The 20,235-nt window shown below is 39.7% G+C and overlaps 1 protein-coding gene across 1 annotated transcript; it reads left to right on the top strand.

The window, feature by feature from the left end:
• The first annotated feature begins 197 nt into the window (after window positions 1-197).
• Window positions 198-18,391, top strand: RpS15 (ribosomal protein S15). Its single transcript, XM_076203388.1, has 4 exons — window positions 198-270; window positions 467-552; window positions 15,333-15,567; window positions 18,253-18,391. Exons 1-4 carry the CDS (start codon window positions 262-264, stop codon window positions 18,364-18,366), a joined length of 444 nt encoding a protein of 147 aa, XP_076059503.1. The 5' UTR covers window positions 198-261; the 3' UTR covers window positions 18,367-18,391.
• Window positions 18,392-20,235: the final 1,844 nt, after the last annotated feature.

Below are 20,235 nucleotides of genomic sequence, written 5' to 3'. Positions count from 1 at the left end.
TTGGCGACTTGTCATTAAGCTTATTGATTTAACTTCGAATAGATAAATCACGAATTATAAGCCACAATGATGGTACTGAAAGTATTGATTTAAAGTTAATAAAGTATATTAATTTCCAACATTTAAAACGCTTGATTGCATAGTATGCTATAATGAAACCTACATTGAAATTTTCTTTTTCATATCAACTTTATGTGCATTTCATACTTTACGAACAAACAGTTGACAATCGCCCTAGAACACTCCTTCACAACAATCACCATGGCCGAGGTGAGTTGCCTGGGAAATAACTGAAGAAATCTTGAAACATCTTGTTTAATTAGGAATATCTATATAACATTCTTCATCACTGAGATTTTAAAGTTTTCGAAGAATATGAACGAGTTATTGAAGTGCGTGCTTTGTGAGTATATATACGGGAAAATGGAGAGGTGATTATTGTTTACTATCTGCATTCATGTTACAGGAACAGCAAGAAGTTCGTAAGAAGAGGACCTTCCGTAAATACACCTATCGTGGTGTGGACCTCGATCAGCTCCTGGACATGACCAAGTAGGTTTCATATTCTTTAATTCCATACTACTAGGTTTTAAAGAGTTGAAATTAATTTGGGAGAGATGCGGGTGGGCAGTGTGGGTTAGTGAGCCCAAGGTTTACCCCGCCTTGAATTATAATTACATATGTTGTCTTATGTTTCATTGTTGAGGATAGAACGTACAATCATGTATGGATTCATACAATGCTCTCTAGACTTTGAAGGATAGGAGAACTCGTAACCAGGTCGAATCCAACGGTTACCGTTCGGACTATCCCCTGGTCCTGATAGGCCACAACACAAGGTACATTGGGGCACAATTCCTTCACACCATGATATTCGTATGTTTAAGTCTCCCTTGAGAGATTCGAGACCATACAGGCAGCTACCTGGAAAGCTTCAAAAGTGACAAGTGGCTGAGCACAAGTGACAATACCACACAAACTGCAAACACCATGATACTCAAACTCCCACCACAATACCCTCCCAGAGATCACACAGAGGGCAGGAGAGAGCTAGGTCAAACACCACCAGAGGCCCCACCGTCTATGATGTCTGCCAATGGGACCTACTAATTTAAGACAACTGACAACTACCTTACCCTACCTTTGACTACCTTTAGGTACCCCCACAAAATTTTCAAAAAAAAAAAAAAAATGCAACCATATGCTATTTTTTATATATAAATTATGCATTTGAGCAAAAACTGTAAGTGGTTTTGGTCGACTGGACGAACTAGACGCATCACATTCATGGGTGATATGCCTACATATAATGTAGGTACCCCCACAAAATTTTCAAAAAAAAATTAACCTTTATTAGGTAGGTCAAACACCACCAGAGGCGCCACCGTCGATGACGAGCACAATAGCGCGTCATTTTATGCGCACGCCGTTCAAACGGCCAAATTTACATACCGCGGGAAATTTAATTAATAAAAATGTTGCGTGAGTGTATTTACTACGATCGTAATAAATTTCAAACATTCACATCATCAGTTACATGTCGGTCAATAAAAACATTAGATAAACATGGCGGCCTGCATTCAGCAGTAGATCAAAAATTGGTATATGTTTCAACGTAAAAAATGAGCTAACAAATTTATCGTGCGGGCAACTGACCATAATGAACCAAAACTACTAGTATCGTGGATTATTCTAATACCAAAATAAAGTCAGTATGTTACGGTAGAGCTGAGAAATTGGTAGTTAAAATTAGTTTTTTTTTCTATCGGGTCGGATTATCGGATAACAACATCAACATCCATCCCGCCATCTTATCTATCACTGGTGATATGGACCAAACTTCACTCTATTAAGTTTCTTACTATTATGTTATTAGTGTAATAGACTTATAGTTGAATTATTTTAAATATTTCCTTTAAAATGTGTGATTTTCATGTAATTTGATCGAAGAGAAGTTGTTTTCATCCTCCGTAATATTACGGACCACAGCTACGATTCGTCCTGCCCGCTATCTATGATCACTGGTGGTATGGATCAAACTACACTATCAAGTTTGTTACTATTGGGTTATTAGCGTAATACCTTGCATATAATTGGATTATTCAAATTATTTTCTTTAAAATGTGTGATTTTCATGTAATTTTACGGTATTCGTAGCTGTGGTGGGTAATTTTGCAGAGGATAAAAACGTAATTATATGATCAAATTACATGGAAATCACACATCTTATAGAAAATAGGTCAAATAATGCAACCATATGCTAATTTTTTATATAAAATTGTGCCTGTCAGTAAAAACCGTCATTGTTTACGTTTGATCGGCGATCAGTCAGACCGCACGTTTCGGCCCGATTTCCTCGGACAAAATAGGCCAGATTTAATTCCATTCAAAATGCAATATCTCGAGAACTAGGACAGCTAGATGGATAAATCAAATTGCATTATACTCATAGCGACTTTTTCCATCCCATGAGAACTACTTCAGCTCAAATATCAGGAATTCCATTTTCATATTGACCTAGCTAGATATTCGTATGTTTAAGTCTCCCTTGAGAGATTCGAGACCATACAGGCAGCTACCTGGAAAGCTTCAAAAGTGACAAGTGGCTGAGCACAAGTGACAATACCACACAAACTGCAAACACCATGATACTCAAACTCCCACCACAATACCCTCCCAGAGATCACACAGAGGGCAGGAGAGAGCTAGGTCAAACACCACCAGAGGCCCCACCGTCTATGATGTCTGCCAATGGGACCTACTAATTTAAGACAACTGACAACTACCTTACCCTACCTTTGACTACCTTTAGGTACCCCCACAAAATTTTCAAAAAAAAAAAAAAAATGCAACCATATGCTATTTTTTATATATAAATTATGCATTTGAGCAAAAACCGTAAGTGGTTTTGGTCGACTGGACGAACTAGACGCATCACATTCATGGGTGATATGCCTACATATAATGCCGCTAAGCTCAAACATCAAGTGATCAACAAACATGAAGATATTTAATTTACAATTTCTTTATTTAACCCTTTGACTGCCGCACTGGATTCATTAGCTGTTCCCAGAATGTGTGATTTGGCCATGAAAAAATCAAATTGCTTTTATAATATTTTTTCATACCTTATCTTGATAATGAAACTATGAGAATAACATTCCATACTTTTATTTCCAAGAAAAATATAATTAAAGTCATTAATAACACTTTTTTTTTACAAAAAAAGTGTAAAACAAATTATATCACTATTCACATGATGCTCATATACTTGTTATATCATACCCAAATTATTCATAATGCTAAGTTTGTTCTGTAGAAAAATAAATGCTGAGTTTGCACACTGAAATTCTAAAAAAAAAAAAAAATATATCCTTTTCTTTATGAATATGCTGAGTTTGCACTGAAATTCTAAAAAAAAACAACAACATAAAAATATCCTTTTCTTTATGAATTGCCACGAAATACTACTATTTAATGGTAACTATATGTTGGTTCAGCCTTGTTGGTCCATTGCAGGACCAGCCTATACCCTAGGGGACGATACAGCCTTTATATATCACAAAAAAATGCATATGCACATATAAAATAAAATAAATTTCACATGTGAAGACATACAAATAAGCTATTTCTTACATTCACATCTTTTCTTGTACTTTTTAGTGTGGTACACCTCAAAGCATGGAATACATAATTGGGAATTACCTGGACAGAATTTGCAAAAGAGGGTAGTCTGCTTTCATTTACACAAACCTTTCCCTTTTTTTTTTTTTTTTTTTTTTTGGCATTTGTTTGGTCTTCTGCTACACACCTTACAGTCTGGCTTATGGTGTCTGTCATCATTTTGGCTAAGGAAATGCCTCTCATTTAGCTTAAGATCTATGGAGCCTTTTACTCTGTCCCCTGGTTCTCTCCCTTTTCCTTTGCGAGTAACCTTGTATAAGTCCCATTATTACCTTTTCTCTGTATTTTACTGAAGTTAATGTTTTGTTTGGGTTTTTGATGTTATAACAAATCAATGAATTTACAAGTGCTACCTCAATTACAAAGTGCCAAATACACTGGTACCACTTCTTGTTCCTTCTGTTGAATGGATAAGAAGCACATAGTTGATCAAATCTATCAACCCCTCCCATGAACTGGTTATACTCTAATTGGACACTAGGCTTATCTACTTGTCTATTCCCTTTCTTTGATTTTATTTCAACCTTCTTTACCCCAGAGTCACCTACTGTGGATAACATATTTACTTTGGCTTTATCTTGCCATGTGCAGGCAAGCAATTTGTTGTCCTCTATTTCTTTGGGCAATCCCTTTCTATTGGCCCTAACTGTACCACAAGCACCTATATTCTTTAGTCTAAGTTCATCAAAAAGAATGACACTGGAATAGAAATTGTCAACAAAAAGCACATGGCCAATGTCTTCAAACCCATCCAACAAAGAAATAGCTACTCTCGTTCCTAAACTTACATTGGGTGCTGCCTCTTGATCTTTACCCGTATAAACATTGAATCTCAAGAGGTAACCAGTTTTTGAGTCACACAATGACCATACTTTTATGCCCCATTTTGCTGAAGGCTTTGAAGGAAGGTATTGTTTGAAAAAAGTCTACCTTTGAATTTCAACATACTCGCATCTACACACAACTCTTTGTTAGGTCTATACACCCTAGTATACAAATCTTTGACAATTTCTATAACTGGCCTAATCTTATACAACCTATCATTATGATCTGCTGTTTCATTATCAACAAAATGAAGGAAGGACTGAATGAGCTGAAATCTATTTCTAGTAAACAATGATCCAAACCCTGGTGTCATGGTCATCCAGAAAGAATCATCAAAATATGATTCAATGTATGGCTTGTGAACCAAACTCATGGCTATTTCAAGAGCTACGAAAGCTTTGATTTCCGAAGCTGAGACATCAATCCATTTATGGTAACGAGACCTAGGAGATACTGGGCTCTGTTTGTCTATCCTTTGTTCTGCATAACTATTTGTCTCTTTGGCGACTAAGTCATAAATCTCTTCCGGGAAAAGTTTCTCAAAAGCATTCATGGTTCAGATGATCCATATCAATTACCTCCTGCCTACTTGTAAAATCTAAAATTTTCTCCAACTCTGGGGGATTTTGAACATTTACTTCCTTTACTCTAGTCCATAATGAATCATGACTTGTTCTTTGTTGGTGAGTCACCTCGTCTTCCTCAGCATCACTTTCCTCTGACAGACTATATTCAGCTCCACTCTCTGAGTCAGAGTTCACCATACAGGTGGCCTGTAATGTTTCAATAAGCAATTAGCACTAGAATGGTTAGTACTAATGAGCTAATTGTAGAACATAGTACTATGATTACTAAAATCATAGTGCATAGTACTATAATTTGGGTAAAGTTACTAAAATTAGGCTAAAGGGAAATTGGCATGAGTAATTTACTTGTGGGAATTCATCTCCATAAAAATTCCCCCCCCATGTATATATTACCTACCTGGGACGACGAGGAGTTTAGTAAATCACCATTTCTATTTGATTCACCCTCATGAAGCTCATCCTCATATTGACCATCATCACCCTCACTTTGTGATTCAATGGAGCTTTCCTCATCACTGTCTTCCTTGTAACCTAGTGGTAGCTTCCTCTTACTCATACTTGTCTGTAATATTACCAGTAAGCCTCATAAACTTATCACAGGTGAAATGGGTAAAATATTTTTCGCATTTGTTGTTTGTCAATCATGTCATGAATACTGATCGTTATTTTCTTTCAAATTGCATTGTTTTGTCACAATATCAGATATAATACACCATCAATAAATGTAGTGTACCTAAGTTTGTTCTTTACACTTCTTTGCCACAGTTCTATTGGCTCTGCCTCCATTGCTCCAGAAGAGAGAGTAAAATTGATCATACACTGTGACTCATGATCGGTAAACCAATTTTGATACTGCTCCTCGCTGATATTTTTCCTTGGTAACTTTGTCTTCATTTTCTTACAATGTTGACATGTTTTGGAGAGCACATGACAATCCAGAACTAATCCTGTGTGAGCCTCTATTATCATACCACAACCTAGTGTGGATGGGTGACCCCTAGTGTGCCAAGTCCCTAAAAGAAATTGATAATAAGTACCATATGTACTTATCATGTAAATACTATTTCACACACACACACACACACAGATATATATATAGGCCTATATACTGTACAAGTCCAGGTACCATAGGCCCTAGTACAGTATATCAAGTAAATATCATTTCACACACACACACACAGCCTACACTGCATTAGTATTTCTACTCTGTATAAATGATCAAGGAACTGCCTAACCTACCTGGAGATCTGTCATATTGCTACAGTAATTATTGCATACACACATATATTTGGTTACTGAAACATTTATATATTCACATATATTCCTGTGGCAGTCTATGTAGTTGTTCTGCATAATGCTTCCTTACCACTGTCGCACTCTTCAAACTGCCTACTTACCACCTCCTTTGCCACAGTAACTATGTGTGATTTGTACTGGAGATAGGTTCCTACAGCAATAGGTTTGACATCTAGAAACCCAAGTAATGCCTGCAAGCTCCGGTAACCTTGGCCTCTCAACATGCAAGAGTACACTAGTCTAAGCACTTGGGGAAAATACTACCTTTTCCCAACCTTTATTGTTTTCACTTTGCTCTTATAAACATCCTCTTCACAACCACTACAATACACGGACATGTCAGGTTCAATAGCATTCTTAGTAAAAGTGAGCTTGAGTGGCCCATAACATTTACTTCACAAGCAAACACAGTTAAAAAAATTCAGGACCTCATCACTGTCAATAACGAGTTTTACACTTGATACTGCACTCACTACTAGATATTGCACTGGACATTGGCTTATCAACTAATCTTTTTCTTTTGGTGGCACTAGAGACAGATTCCTGAGATGAAATGCTAGGAGAGGTGGAGGTAGTGGGGCTGTTGGTGGTAGTGTCAGGTAGCACTTGTTGCTCCTCTCTTCCTCTTTGTGGCCTGTATCCTTGATGCAAGTAGTTCTGACTGTCTTTTTCTGATGTTCTTTCTCCTTATCACCTTTTTATTCACACGACCCATAATCAATGTTGACACAAAAAAAAAAAGCGTAGAAGATAAGTACTCCCGAATCTCTCTACGACTGACTCCAGCCTTCTCTGTTAGAAAAGCAGTATCTGGCATCTCACCAGCCACTGGCCACCCACTCAATGTTGCCAGCTTGGAGTTGCCAAATAGCATGTAACAAATCATGCAAAAAATTGTGAAAAATTCACTGAAACACGAAAAAAACGTGCACATTGTTTATACTGTCAAGTCACCCACGTGCGTCAGCTGGACCTTTAGTTAAATACCAGCTCGTACAGGGCGTACATATGCTCGTATTTCAAAATAACTCCAGCGAATGATTGCCAGGACTTAGGGTTATTTTATAACGCATTTACCTAAATTTTTCATATCGGTCGATTTTTCGACACAAAATTGCTGTTACCCCCCCTTAAACATTCCATCCATGTACCACGTTTTCAATCGGCTCAGCAGGTTGAGCATCTTCTCGGTGGCAAATAACAAATGCCGTTTTCCATCAACGTGTAAGTCTTTGCGAAGGAAATCCTTGGGAATGTGGCCTTTGTCTATTTTAAAATCAAAATCCTGTGGCTGCTGGCTGCTTCTTCTGCCTGTATCGATTTGCTGCTCTAGCGAGATTCACTGGTTTCTGTAGTGCCTCGATTGGTTCTCTTGACATCTGTATTTTGTTCAACATCACCCGATTGACAATGTCTGCAGCAGATGTGAAAATTTAATTTGCCACGGACTCTTTCACAACCTTTCGCACTTCTGACGTTTTTGCGACACCGACTTTTCCTGGATGGATGTGGGGTTGGGAGCCTCTCGTGAAATCCACACCTTTCGGTGATACCGTCGCCTTGCACCAAATGTTCTTGTTTTGCAAACTGCAGCGCCATGTCGCGTTGTCATTCTTCCTTCTTGACTTCACAACATGCGTGTAACCATTGCTATCCGCAAGCTGCACTTTGTTTTTCTGGGATCCTGCCGATTTAACTTTGTAGCTTGTCTCCTCAACATTTTCCGATTCATACGACATGGAGGACTTCTAAATTTGAGGGGACTTGAAAATCGATTCCTATGCTAGTGTCCATGTTTTCCGTATCTTCCGCTGCATTCTGAATTTCGGATCCCGTGGGTAGAATGGCCTCTCTTTCATGGTCCTGTGTCCAGTTCGTTATAGCCTCTGACATTCTGCTGCTCTCAGCCAAAGATAAGCTAGTGACGAAGTGGTAACTACATTCTTAACATCTCCAACTGATGGTCTTGTTGCTCCTCACTGCCTCCCTGTGTTCATCATTCATTCAACAGGAAGTGGAGGGATAGGAGGGCGATAACGCGGTCACCCTAGGTGAGCCCGGGTGCACTGCAGCACTGCTATGATCATCTCCAGTAATAACCGAGGAAGAAGCGAGTCCAGCTAAGTGAGCACATTTCTGCAGTTGTTTGGCAGTCTTTTCCCCGGCAATGTACTTGTCCCATAGTTGAAATAGTTGTCCTTGAAGCTGGCTATATGATTTCCTCTGGCGGCGTCTGAGCTTGTTCTCAAATACTAAACGAACCTGTAGGTTGACGAGAATACATGTTCTGCCAGGAGGTAGAATGAGAGCTTCAGTTTCTTGGTGTGTATGTTAAACATCCCGTGCCAGCCTTTGACATCATTATTTGTTCAGACTAGCTGGTAGAAGACACTCCAAGTATCAGGCTTCCAGAGGTTTCCACGGATCCACATTTCATCCATGTAGTCAACGAATTGCATCGGCTTTGGTGTAGATGCTTTCCTCTTGAGATGATCGGATGTTCGTACGATGTTTGTCTGGAAGATAAATGAGGGCCATCATTTTTTCACAGAACTTGTGTGTAGCATCATCGTGTTTGTAAGCAGTGGTTAGAGTTTTCCTATCTTGCGTCACAAACACTGCGTCCAATGAAACGCACATCCCAAGAGTTTTACATCTGTAAACCCCTTCGGTACTGCTCTCTACGGCGGCTTTGTAGTCAACGACAATGTTTTGTAGCTCGATTTCTCCACTGACAATCCTCATGACTTCCTGAAAGAGTTCCTTGTAGTCACGTTTCCTTCTACTCAACATCAGGCAAAACAAAAGCGGCACTTGCTTGCAGTCATCTCCTTTTCTGACAAAGGCATGAATGCTGAATAACTGAATGAATGGACCTTTCACAACCTTGAATGTGCCATCCATGTTCCATGTCTTTCGCAGCAGATTGATCATGTTGTCATTGGCAAAGATGATGTGTTTCTGGGATCTGACTTGAATCGTGCTTTGCAAAAAAAAATTCTGACAGGAAATTCTCATCGATCTTGAAATTTAAATCCGTAGGGTCTCTTGGTCTTTGGGCTTGTCTGACGATTGGCTGCTCTGGCTAAATTATCTAATGTCGGCAGTGGATCGATTGGCTCGTTCGGTTGAAGTTGTTCCAAGACAACGCCATTAATGATTTCTGCAGCAATCTCTATATAGTCGTAACAGTGTTGGCTCCTACTTGCTCAGGATCATAGATGGCAGGCTGGACGGTATTTGTAGCTATGGTCGGTAATTTTGCAGAGGATAAAAACATAACTTCTTTGGTCAAATAACATGGAAACTACACATTTTAAAGAAATAAGGTCAAATAATGCAACTATATGCTAAATTTTTATATAAAATTGTGCATTTGAGCAAAAACCATAATTGTTTGTCTTTGGTCGGCGATTAGGGAGACCCAGTTATACCACACAGAAGGACAAATCAACTTGCACCCAAAGGATGACAGATTACATACTACCTCACTCTAATTTTTACTGGGGAGGAAATAAGTCAACTCACACCCAGATGGCAGCGCAAACATAAGATATACCAAGCATTGGGAAGGACAAATCAACTCACACCCAAAAGATGACAGATAACATACTACTTCACTCTAATAACACTGGGGAAGAAAAAGTCAACTCACCAGATGATGCATCTAGAGAATGAAGTCTAGGTCTCCACGAATCAAATCAACGATTATCTCATCTGGAGTCCGGTATGCTACACTAGTGCCACCCTCATAACTGAGTTTGAACTCCATTCCACTTTCCGAGTCTACTACCGATTCAACTACACCATGGTACCACCTGCCCTTCACGCCATCGTTCCACTTATGCGCGAACTGTCTTCCTAACATCTGCTTTGGATCCCGAAGGAATTCCAAAACTTCATTGTCTGCACTGACATCTGATTGAACAATGCCCATGAGAATGTCTGCCAGCTGAGAATTGGTCAGCTTTGTCAGCGCTGGATTCCTGATGTCGACATGCAGAATTTTCTGGTAGATGTTGATCTGCGCTCTTAGGGACTGGGAATGAGCCGTTTTAGATTTGATGCGTTTCACTGAATTCACCTCATCTGGGGTCGTGGCCAATCCTCCATTACGGAATGCTACCTCGAGCTACTTCTCGTACTTCATCCTGGACCAATCCTCTTCGCTTGGTCGATGACATTGCACATGGAACCTTCATCCTTCCTCTCCAGCCACTCTGCTGTGCAGTTATTCCAAAACATCACTTTTGCTTCGATGTACGGAAGCTTTGCGCTGGGAGCCCTCACCATCTCACGGTCAGACATGGCGAACGCCCTTTCCCCACTAATATTGGTAGAGGAGCAGGATGCCACCTCCTTGACTAGGGCATCACTCAGACACCAGAACTAACCACCAGGAAGCGTACCAGACTCCAAAATTCAATTCACTTTATTCTACACATAATGCCCATTAGCATAAATAGATCTAAAAGGCTGTTACAGATGACAATAATAAAATAATACAAAACATTTGTACAATGGTGGCACTTCTACCTCTTGTATGGATATGTCATGCTAGATTTGAACGGCCTCTCCTTGAGTGGCGTGGTTAAAACACCTTGCTCTATTATTAATTGCCGGGCCGTTGGTTGATAATTAGCTAATAACTGTTCTTGTTCTTAATCCAGGCTCACCTTTGTGACTACCTATGTTGATCAGGATATCCCAGACATCCTCAGGAGACTGGTAGTGGTACAGTAGGTACGACAGTGGACATTGCATATGTGATCACAAATGTGGTTGGTTCTAAAACACAAAAACTCTATGGAGACTTCGTAATAAAGGTGACTCTTAAAATTAGTGTCCTTGAGTTTACTGTACAGGCGATACACTTTGAAAATGGTATGTAAGCAAGCTTCTGCGTAGTGTACCATTTTCTCGGATTAAGTGAGGTACTTTCGTACAGTTGCCACTACTGCTATGCCAAACGCCGCAGTCGTTGTGGTATTCATATCACCTCCCACTAGCTTTCTCTTGATATTTTCTTCATTGCACACTATAAAATGTGTGTTATCCTTATTTCCATTTGGGATACGTTCAAGAGGGATTGAATTACACGTTTTCTGAAAAGTTTCTGCTACACTGTCAGTTGGGAGAAGTGGAGTGTGGAATCTTCCTGCGATTATCATTGTTCTGGTCCTTTTTTCCTTATTGTGCTTGGTACAACAGCCGCCACTCATTCTCAGTTTTGGGGCAAGGAGATGTATCCATAGATGTCAACCTAACCATCCGCCTGATGTATGACGGTTTTCTCTCTCGCTCTCTCTCTCTTTCTTTCTTTCTTTCTTTCTTCCTTTGGTACTTCTCGGAAACTCGCTGGTTGAGCAGGTTAGGGCATCGTTACTTGCGGCGAAGGTCGAGGTGAGGGCAGTTCGAATCCTGCAACCAGCGAAGTTGAACCAAGGGCATGGTTCATTAAATTCCACGCTTCAAAGCCCTCTGTGAGGGGCACCGTCCTAGCCTCCTGATAGGGGGGGAGTGTGTGACGTTAAACCATATCATCATTTCACACCTCATTTATACCTGTACCCCGATAGTGGGTTTAAAGTGTACATTTACAAATGTGTTATAACATTAGTTTCACATTGTATTATATTAACACTAGCTGCAGTGTGTCCTGTGATCATTGTGAATTGTCAATCACGTGTCATCTTGCTTGAGTGACATTTTGTGATTTGAGATCGCTGTGAATCGTCAATCACTTGTCACCTTGTCTGAGAACAGTGTTAATTAGTGTGTAATTAAGGTTTCCTAAATTACTGATCATTCTCTCACATACGCCTATAAAATGAGGCCTAAAATCCTTTGGTCAACCACACTCGCACTCCCTGGACAGTGGTCACTCTGATCATGACAGAATGCCTAAGAAGACTGCTGGAATATATCCCTGTGGCCTGGACACTATTGTGAAGGATGCTCAAAGTGGTACCATCGCAAATGCCAAGACATTCCACAATCTACGTTCCAAGGACTGAGATGTCCCTTGGGTACTGCTGCAACTCTTGCATAATGACCAGGTGCTTTTGAGGAGAAACTGTCTGGCAATTTTAATTATGGACTTTTGCTGCGTATTACACCAAGTATATTGACACCTACGAACCTAATCAAGTTTGAAGCTGATCTGGAACCCGATACGCATGGCGTTGTAATCCTTGTCAAGTGTGGTGGTGTGAAGAACCGAATGCCAGTTCATGTAACCAGAGATGGGAATTACTGTTTAACTCTTTCGGTAGCACTGTGTGGGAATGAGCAGCTAGCCACGAATTTACGAGTGCGGACAACAATCGAGATGGTTTTGAATGCAGAATTCTACAAAGCGAAGAACAATGATCTTCTATGATATGCTCTGTGCCCTATGTATGAAGACGCCTGTTAGGATTGGGCACTTTCCAAGGACTCTTCTTCATGGACTTCATGCTCTTGCAAATGTGGTAGATGTTCCAATCGTTGCCGTGTATCCAGCAGTTAACGACATGCAGGATCCAGCTATTTCAGCTTTGAATGGGACATTTTTGCCCAGGAAATGCCACAACCAAGGGCTCCAAATAAACTAATATTCGTCATGTGATTGAAATACGGAAGTGGCGGATTAACTAGGGCTTGGTGGACAACTGATCATTTTGTGCCTGTTGGAAAATGGAACGGACATGACTAAGTTCTCGCAAACGCCCTTGCATACGTATGTCAAGTTCAGTGGCCACACTGAAACAGTACAATATGGACTTTCCATCGCTGCATGAATCCCCGATTTTGGGTGCTGCAACTTTCTATGAAGGAGACAGCTTCACAACATCAGAACTCTCAGATGTACAGCCACCTAACGATTTATTGGAATGCAGTGACATGAAAAAACTAAATGGAAAATTCTTGGATGCTCAGACTCTTGTTCGAATTCTAAGAAGCATAACAATGCTGGACCACAATTTTATACCATGAGGAATAAAACAAAATGTATACTCCACAGTAAACAATTGTGACAATATTGAATGACGAAAGCGTGGGGAATGAAATGTTTTCTGTGATGACTGGGATATGGGATTGGAAATTGTCCAGCATGAAAGTTGCTCATTTTGTGGACACGGCTAACAATTCTTTGGAGTTCATGAACAAAGTGAGCAGTAACTGGTGCAAGGGGAAAAAATGCATTTCCGATTATGAGGAGTTTCCATGGCAATTACAAACATTCAGTATGGGAATATTTGAGAACAGACAGAGCTGTAAAGGACGCAGTTGTACAGGCGGTGAAAACGGGAAAGGCACCATAAGATATATATCAGAACATGGTTATGGACGATTCTGGCATGGCACCAAGGGACAGAAAACAGGTGGAAAAGGTTAGATACGCCCTTAATAAACAGGAATGAAAGGAAGCAGGAAAGGTTGGCCCTCAAACAAATTTGGCTGACGAGATTCTTTCATTGCTTAGGGATATAAACGGATGTGAGCATGAATTCATCAAGGAACTGGTTCATATAGCTGAGCAGCCTCCCTAGGTTATCATCTATACTGCGGAAAAATTCAGGACTTTGTGACTGCTGAGAAAACTGCGTTTGGTGTGAACTGCACTTTCCATTTAGGATGTTTTGTCACTTTCATTGTTTACAAAAACAAACTGGCAAATCATTGCAAGATAACCCAGTGATATTATGACCAATATATTTGCATTGGAATGCTACCATCTTCACGTACCAAATTAGTGAAATTCAGAATGGATAACTTGGATTCAGTTGAGCTTGGGATTAACGACTTACTGATAGGTTCTGACAAAGTAGCATTGACCAAGGCCATCGAACATTCGTTCTTGAACATGACGCTCCTTCTGTGTACCCGCCCCTTGAGGAAAACTGAAAACGTCGTCTAAATGCTAAGCCCGCGGAACAATCGAAAAAACTCGCTGTGAATGAGATTTTTGGGGAAAACAGTCTTCTGACAATGAACAATTTGTATGAGTTTGATGAGAGGTCTCGAGAGGATATGCCTAAAATTTGATAAGGATTCACCAGAGTTCACAAAGTATTTTAGTGACAGACTGGTTTCTGTATTGCACTCTTGTGTGTTTTAACCACAACGAAATCATAATCTACTGTTCAAATGGACCAATAACAACTGTGAAAGTATGAACCACATTTTGAAGTTGCAAACGAACTGGAAGCCTCGAATTCACTGATCTGATTGACAGATTACACTATTGTTCAATTACAATACAAAGATATGAAACGGGCATTGTACGGTGAAGGCATTTGCCAACTGGCACCTGGATATCGTACTCACCAAATTGCCAGAACCATATGGAACAGTGAATAAAAAACTGGGAGGCAATTTTTATTAAATTCCTTGAATGCAAACCCAAACAGTGCAGCAACGAACAATGACTTCTACTGACGGGATATACACCATTCCAAAAATGCCCAAATTGGCTAGAAAATTGAGTCAGACAAAACAGCCAAGGACAGTATGGTAATTTCCACCCATGACATTCACTAGTTGTCCTAACATTATAGTACATGTGCAGTGTGTATTATGGAAACAGAATTTTATTTGATATTCACGGAAGATACGTAATATTTTCTACGTACATTTATGTTTTATGTAATGAAGAAGTAATCTATTCTGTGTTTTGTAAGATAATTGTGTACATATTTATGTTGATATTTAACTAGATATTTTTATCAAACCCAAATGTCCTAATTTGATTAAAATTTTGATATTCACTTCATGGAATAGATTCCGAATGTAGTATTTTATTTGCTATTATGTGCTACTTTTATTTGTATTTCCAATTTATGTACAGGTATGTATGAGGTCGGATCATGACCTGTGATCCTAATTGGCACGAAGTCAAATTGCTGCCTGGGAAGTTTTCCTAGCGGCAATATTTACAAAGTTTTTTCCTTTCAGTGAGCAGCTGATGGAACTCTTCAGTGCCAGACAAAGACGCCGCTTCCATAGAGGGCTGAAGCGAAAACATATGGCCCTTTTGAAGAAGCTGCGTAAAGCCAAGAAGGAGTGCCCAGCTCTAGAAAAGCCTGCTGTAGTCAAAACGCACCTCCGTGATATGATTATTGTCCCAGAAATGGTTGGATCCATGGTGGGTGTTTATAATGGGAAGACCTTCAATCAAGTGGAAGTCAAGGTTAGTCACCTGTTTGACATCAAGTAACTGTGCTATTGAATGTAAGAATTAAATGTAGTTTATTTTTCTCTCTCCCTCCCTCCCAATGTGTATCTGTAAAAATTCCATTATGCATTTCTTAATGTTGAAGTCCACTTCCCACTTCCGACTCCATTCCCAAACCTTGTTCAGATCTGTAGTGATTCAGTCTGTTTCAATTCTCACTTTAACAATTTTACATCATCTGCAAAGAAGCTCGTGTAACAATCCACACCCTCCACGTTATTAAATGTAGTTTATTTTTCTCTCTCCCTCCCTCCCAATGTGTATCTGTAAAAATTCCATTATGCATTTCTTAATGTTGAAGTCCACTTCCCACTTCTGACTCCATTCCCAAACCTTGTTCAGATCTGTAGTGATTCAGTCTGTTTCAATTCTTACTTTAACCCCTTCTATACGGTGCCGCACACATAGGCGTCATGAGGAGCAAGTGGATTCGCGATGCTGCCATAAAGGCGTCTTGATTATATTTATTGTAGTCGCCCCTGTGTTTTTACATTCTCCCAAATGTGCCCTGAATCCCATTCTCTGTGGTTTTCAAAATTCGCGGGTGAAAGAGAGAACGATTGATATAAGCGGTGACTATATTTTATGATGCGAGTATTATTACGACACGTCGTACGGCTGGCATTGGCTGCTGCCCGCGAGATTTAAGTCCCGTAGTGAAGTGGTTAACAATTTTACATCATCTGCAAAGAAGCTCGTGTAACAATCCACACCCTCCACATTATTCACATGAATAGCAAACATTGGAGCTAGCAAACATTGGAGCCCATACCAATCCTTGTTGAACTCTACTAATTTCCTCATCCCAAGTAGAACATCTCTGAGCACTACCCTCATTTTTCTTTCATGAAAAATTACCTCCATCCATTTAGATACATCAAGGAAGGAAGTGTGCAAAGTATATAGAATGGAAATTGGTTGTAAATTGATGGAGATGATCCTAAAGGGATATTGAGTAGATAAAATGAGTTTTGTGTTTTGGCCTTTTACCCAAGCAGTGTGGTGTAGATGGTAGGCTTTGAATAGGTGTGGGATGGATGTAGGGGTGGTGTATGCTTAACTGGGACCCTTAATCAATGGGAAAGGGGTTATGTAGTAGGGTATGTTTTGAGTTGGAAAAAAAAAACGTAGGTTATCCTAGGTTATTCTTGATAAGACTTAAATACTTATGCACACTTTTGGTAGTTTGATGTATGATGATGCATCACAATATGCACATTATAAAATATAAAATTACAGCTGTCATACTCATTCTTTCACCCAGACTGTTTATAACCACAGAAAATGCAATCTAGCCTATTCACGTAATACAGGGGTCACTCCACTATAACTACACAATAAATATAATCAGGACACTGATGCCAGCATCCTCGTCTTCTAACATTTGCACCCCATGACACCTATGTGGGTGTCATTGCATTCTAGGGGTTTGTGGTAGGGAGGAAAATTTAAGAGTGAGGGGCATGTTTTTGAAATTGGTGGGTGAGTTTGTTGTTGACACTGCTCATTATAGATGAAGCAATTGGTGACCAAGTTTGGTAGGTAGTGCAAGAAGAGTAAATGTATGAAAAACTAAGGTTACATGTACAATGAATGAGTACAACATTGTTCATCAAGGATGAAAATTACAAATTATTTTATTGGGCATATTTAAAAGAAAAGATTATGAGATGTACAAAGAGAGAGGAATGCAGCAAGTTGGAAGCAAGAATTAAAGGAGAAAGACTGGAAGGTGGATAGCTTTAGATATTTGGATGTGAATGTGGTGGGAAAGGGAGGAGTGGAGATAGAATGTAGATTGAGAGAAGCAAGTAAATGCCATTAGGCTTTAATTAAAAAGTGTAATGAGAAACACATTTGGGAATGGATGCTAAGAGGTGATTTTGCTGACAGCACTTTATGGGGCAGACGTGGAACATAAGAGAGGAAGTTTAAATGTGTTTTGAAATGAAATGCCTGAGAAATATAATAGGGGTTACTAGGCTGGATAGAGTGAGAAATGAGATGAGGAGAGCAGGGATGGAAAGGGAGTTGGTAGGCAGGGTTGATGGAGTACCAGGATGGTTTGGGCACATGAAAAGAACGAGTAAATAAAGATTAGTAAAAGGTGTGTAGAAGAAGTAAACATGAGGGGCAACCAAGGATGAGATGGGTGGTTGGGTAAAAGGGACATTGGGTTAAGGAAGGAAGAAGACGGGAGAGTGGAGAATGGTTTTGTATGAATGATACATGGAAGGAAGTGGGTGGGGGATGGGGGGGAGTGAGGAAGCAAGTGTGAATATTTTGATGCACCCCAAAGGGATTTCTCTAGTTTTCTCTTTTTCTGCATGAGGGGACAGACAGGTTGTTGCCAAATATATGAAGCAGCCTTGCTATTGCTAGCTTGCTTCTGACCCAGGGCCATGGGCAAGATGCAAGAATGATCCATCATCCAGGAGGAGCCAAGAAAAGAGGGAGGGGTGGTGAATGGTAGTGTTTATGTGGAGATGAAATGGGTGGGAGTCTATGCCTTTGACTTTGGCTACTTCCTTTTTAAGGGACAAAAGGCCATTGATAGTGTGTGAGAAGAAAGTTTTATGTTATCACTGTTGCCAATATCATAAGCAATAATGATTAACTGACTTGCTATTTCATTTCCAGCCTGAAATGATTGGACACTACTTGGCCGAGTTCTCAATCACATACAAGCCTGTGAAGCACGGTCGCCCAGGTATTGGTGCTACCCACAGCTCCAGGTTTATTCCTCTCAAATAATGGATTAATAAAGGAAAAGGCTTGAGTGTTGTTTAATTCCTACCTCATAGAAAGTGTTATTGTGCTATGTAGTGTCTCAAATTCATTAAGTAGGGATGGGCTACCTAAGTGCTCGTGCCACCATTAGCCAGTCTTCAATGGAATGATGTTCTCACATACCAACCAGTTGTTGTGAATTTGTTTATTTTCAATTATTGGTAAGGTTATGGTATCTGTTGTCATTTCTACCCACCAAGTGAATGATGCAACAACTGAACAGGACCAAACCAATGTTGCCATGAAGTTACCAAAACTTGTATGAAGGGCTTCTGATTTCTTGAATATATAGATCAAACCATATTCTGATTTGACAAAATACAAAACTCATGAAATAAGTTGGTGGTTTGTCTGTTTAATTATTATGAGGTGCGCCTGGGTTTTGCATGCCACAGAAGAGTGGTTAACGTCATACATTTCACATGCTTGTCCATGGTAGAGCGCCGTGGTCATCCATCGGACTAGGGTACCAATTTCTAGAGGGATGATTTTTTTTTTTTTTTTTTTTTTTTTTTTTTTTTTTTTTTTTTTTTTTTTTTTTTTTTTTGGGGGGGGGGGGGGTCATGGCTTGTTCAAGTATGTTCAACCCATGTGTAACGCCAGTATGAGCATAAGTATTCTGAGCTCCAATAAATGAGTACCTATGCAAAGTGTACATAGTTTGTGGGGATGAATTAAGTAATGGAGGCAGGTGAGAAATGTGAATGCAAAGAAGGAAGTATACCCATGGCTGTATTTAGCAGACTTTATTATATGGGATGCAGAAAGAAAACTTGAATGAGAGACATAGGTGTTTCTGAAATTAATAGGAAAATTGAGGTGGGAAGCTGTCGCAAAAGGCAGATCATTATTGAGGTGAGCTTTTTGAAAGTAAAGACTAGCCAATACAATGTCTGGGTTATTGGCTGTGTGTTATTGTGGCTAAGTAGCATGCAGCAGATATTTTGGGTTTATATGGGGTGCCCATAAGGACCAGAGCATTTTGTCTGTAAGGAGATTGTTCATAGAGAAATGTACTTTATTCTACTGCAGCTGGTCCACCACCTAGGGTGGCCACTTCCAAATTTTCAAAGAGGACACTGCATATCGATGATTATAATATACAGTAATATATATAATAAAAGTGAAAGTGTATTCAGGGATGGAATGGGTGTGAATCATTTTATGCCTTTTCCTTTTTGGCTACCTCCCTTGTAAGGGGGAAAAAGCCTTGGTATATGTATGTATGAAAGTGAATAACATTTTTCACTTCTAATGAAACTGACAAAAAACTAATACCTGTATTTCTTACTAAGTCAACATAAAACCCAGTTGTATCCTCACCTTGATTGCCAAACTCTTTGGCCCAGTCAGAGTTGAACAAAGTCTTTCTTTTTGGCATTTTCAGACTCCTTAAACTCGTAAATTAATTGCCAAACCCCACTGCACTGTGGCCACCTTCGGACTGCAGCCCGAGGTGAGATGTGAATCATGCAGTCACACATTCACAACATTGGTGCTGTGCAGTTCCTGTCTACTTCGGCTGCTGAGGTCTGACGTTGACCTTGGCCCGGGTAGTCCCACGTAATTTAATTGTACGGCATTACCTAGGGTTATTTATTTGTTTATATATTCTTTGTTCATTTTCTTATTTGTTTATTTTTGTCACACCCCAAGAAAGGACAAATTCACGTCCGGCGGGAGGTTGTGCCGGATGGAGGACAAAGTGCTCAAAAGGAGGACGTCTGGCCACCCTACTCCCACCCCTTGTTACTTGTTTCTCTGAATATATATATATATATTTTATTTATTTATTTATTTTTATTTATTATTATTATTATTATTTTTTTTTTT

This window comes from Oratosquilla oratoria, chromosome 1, assembly GCF_046742065.1.
Source record: "Oratosquilla oratoria isolate Oo_2021 chromosome 1, ASM4674206v1, whole genome shotgun sequence".
Classification (NCBI taxonomy): Eukaryota; Metazoa; Arthropoda; class Malacostraca; order Stomatopoda; family Squillidae; genus Oratosquilla; species Oratosquilla oratoria.
This window is presented reverse-complemented; position numbering and strand designations above follow the sequence as displayed.

Excerpts from the sequence above, each read along its gene's own strand:
- RpS15 (XM_076203388.1), top strand. Across the intron at positions 553-15,332 it reads CAGCTCCTGGACATGACCAA|TGAGCAGCTGATGGAACTCT; the intron begins GTAGGTTTCATA and ends TTTTCCTTTCAG. Across the intron at positions 15,568-18,252 it reads TCAATCAAGTGGAAGTCAAG|CCTGAAATGATTGGACACTA; the intron begins GTTAGTCACCTG and ends TTTCATTTCCAG.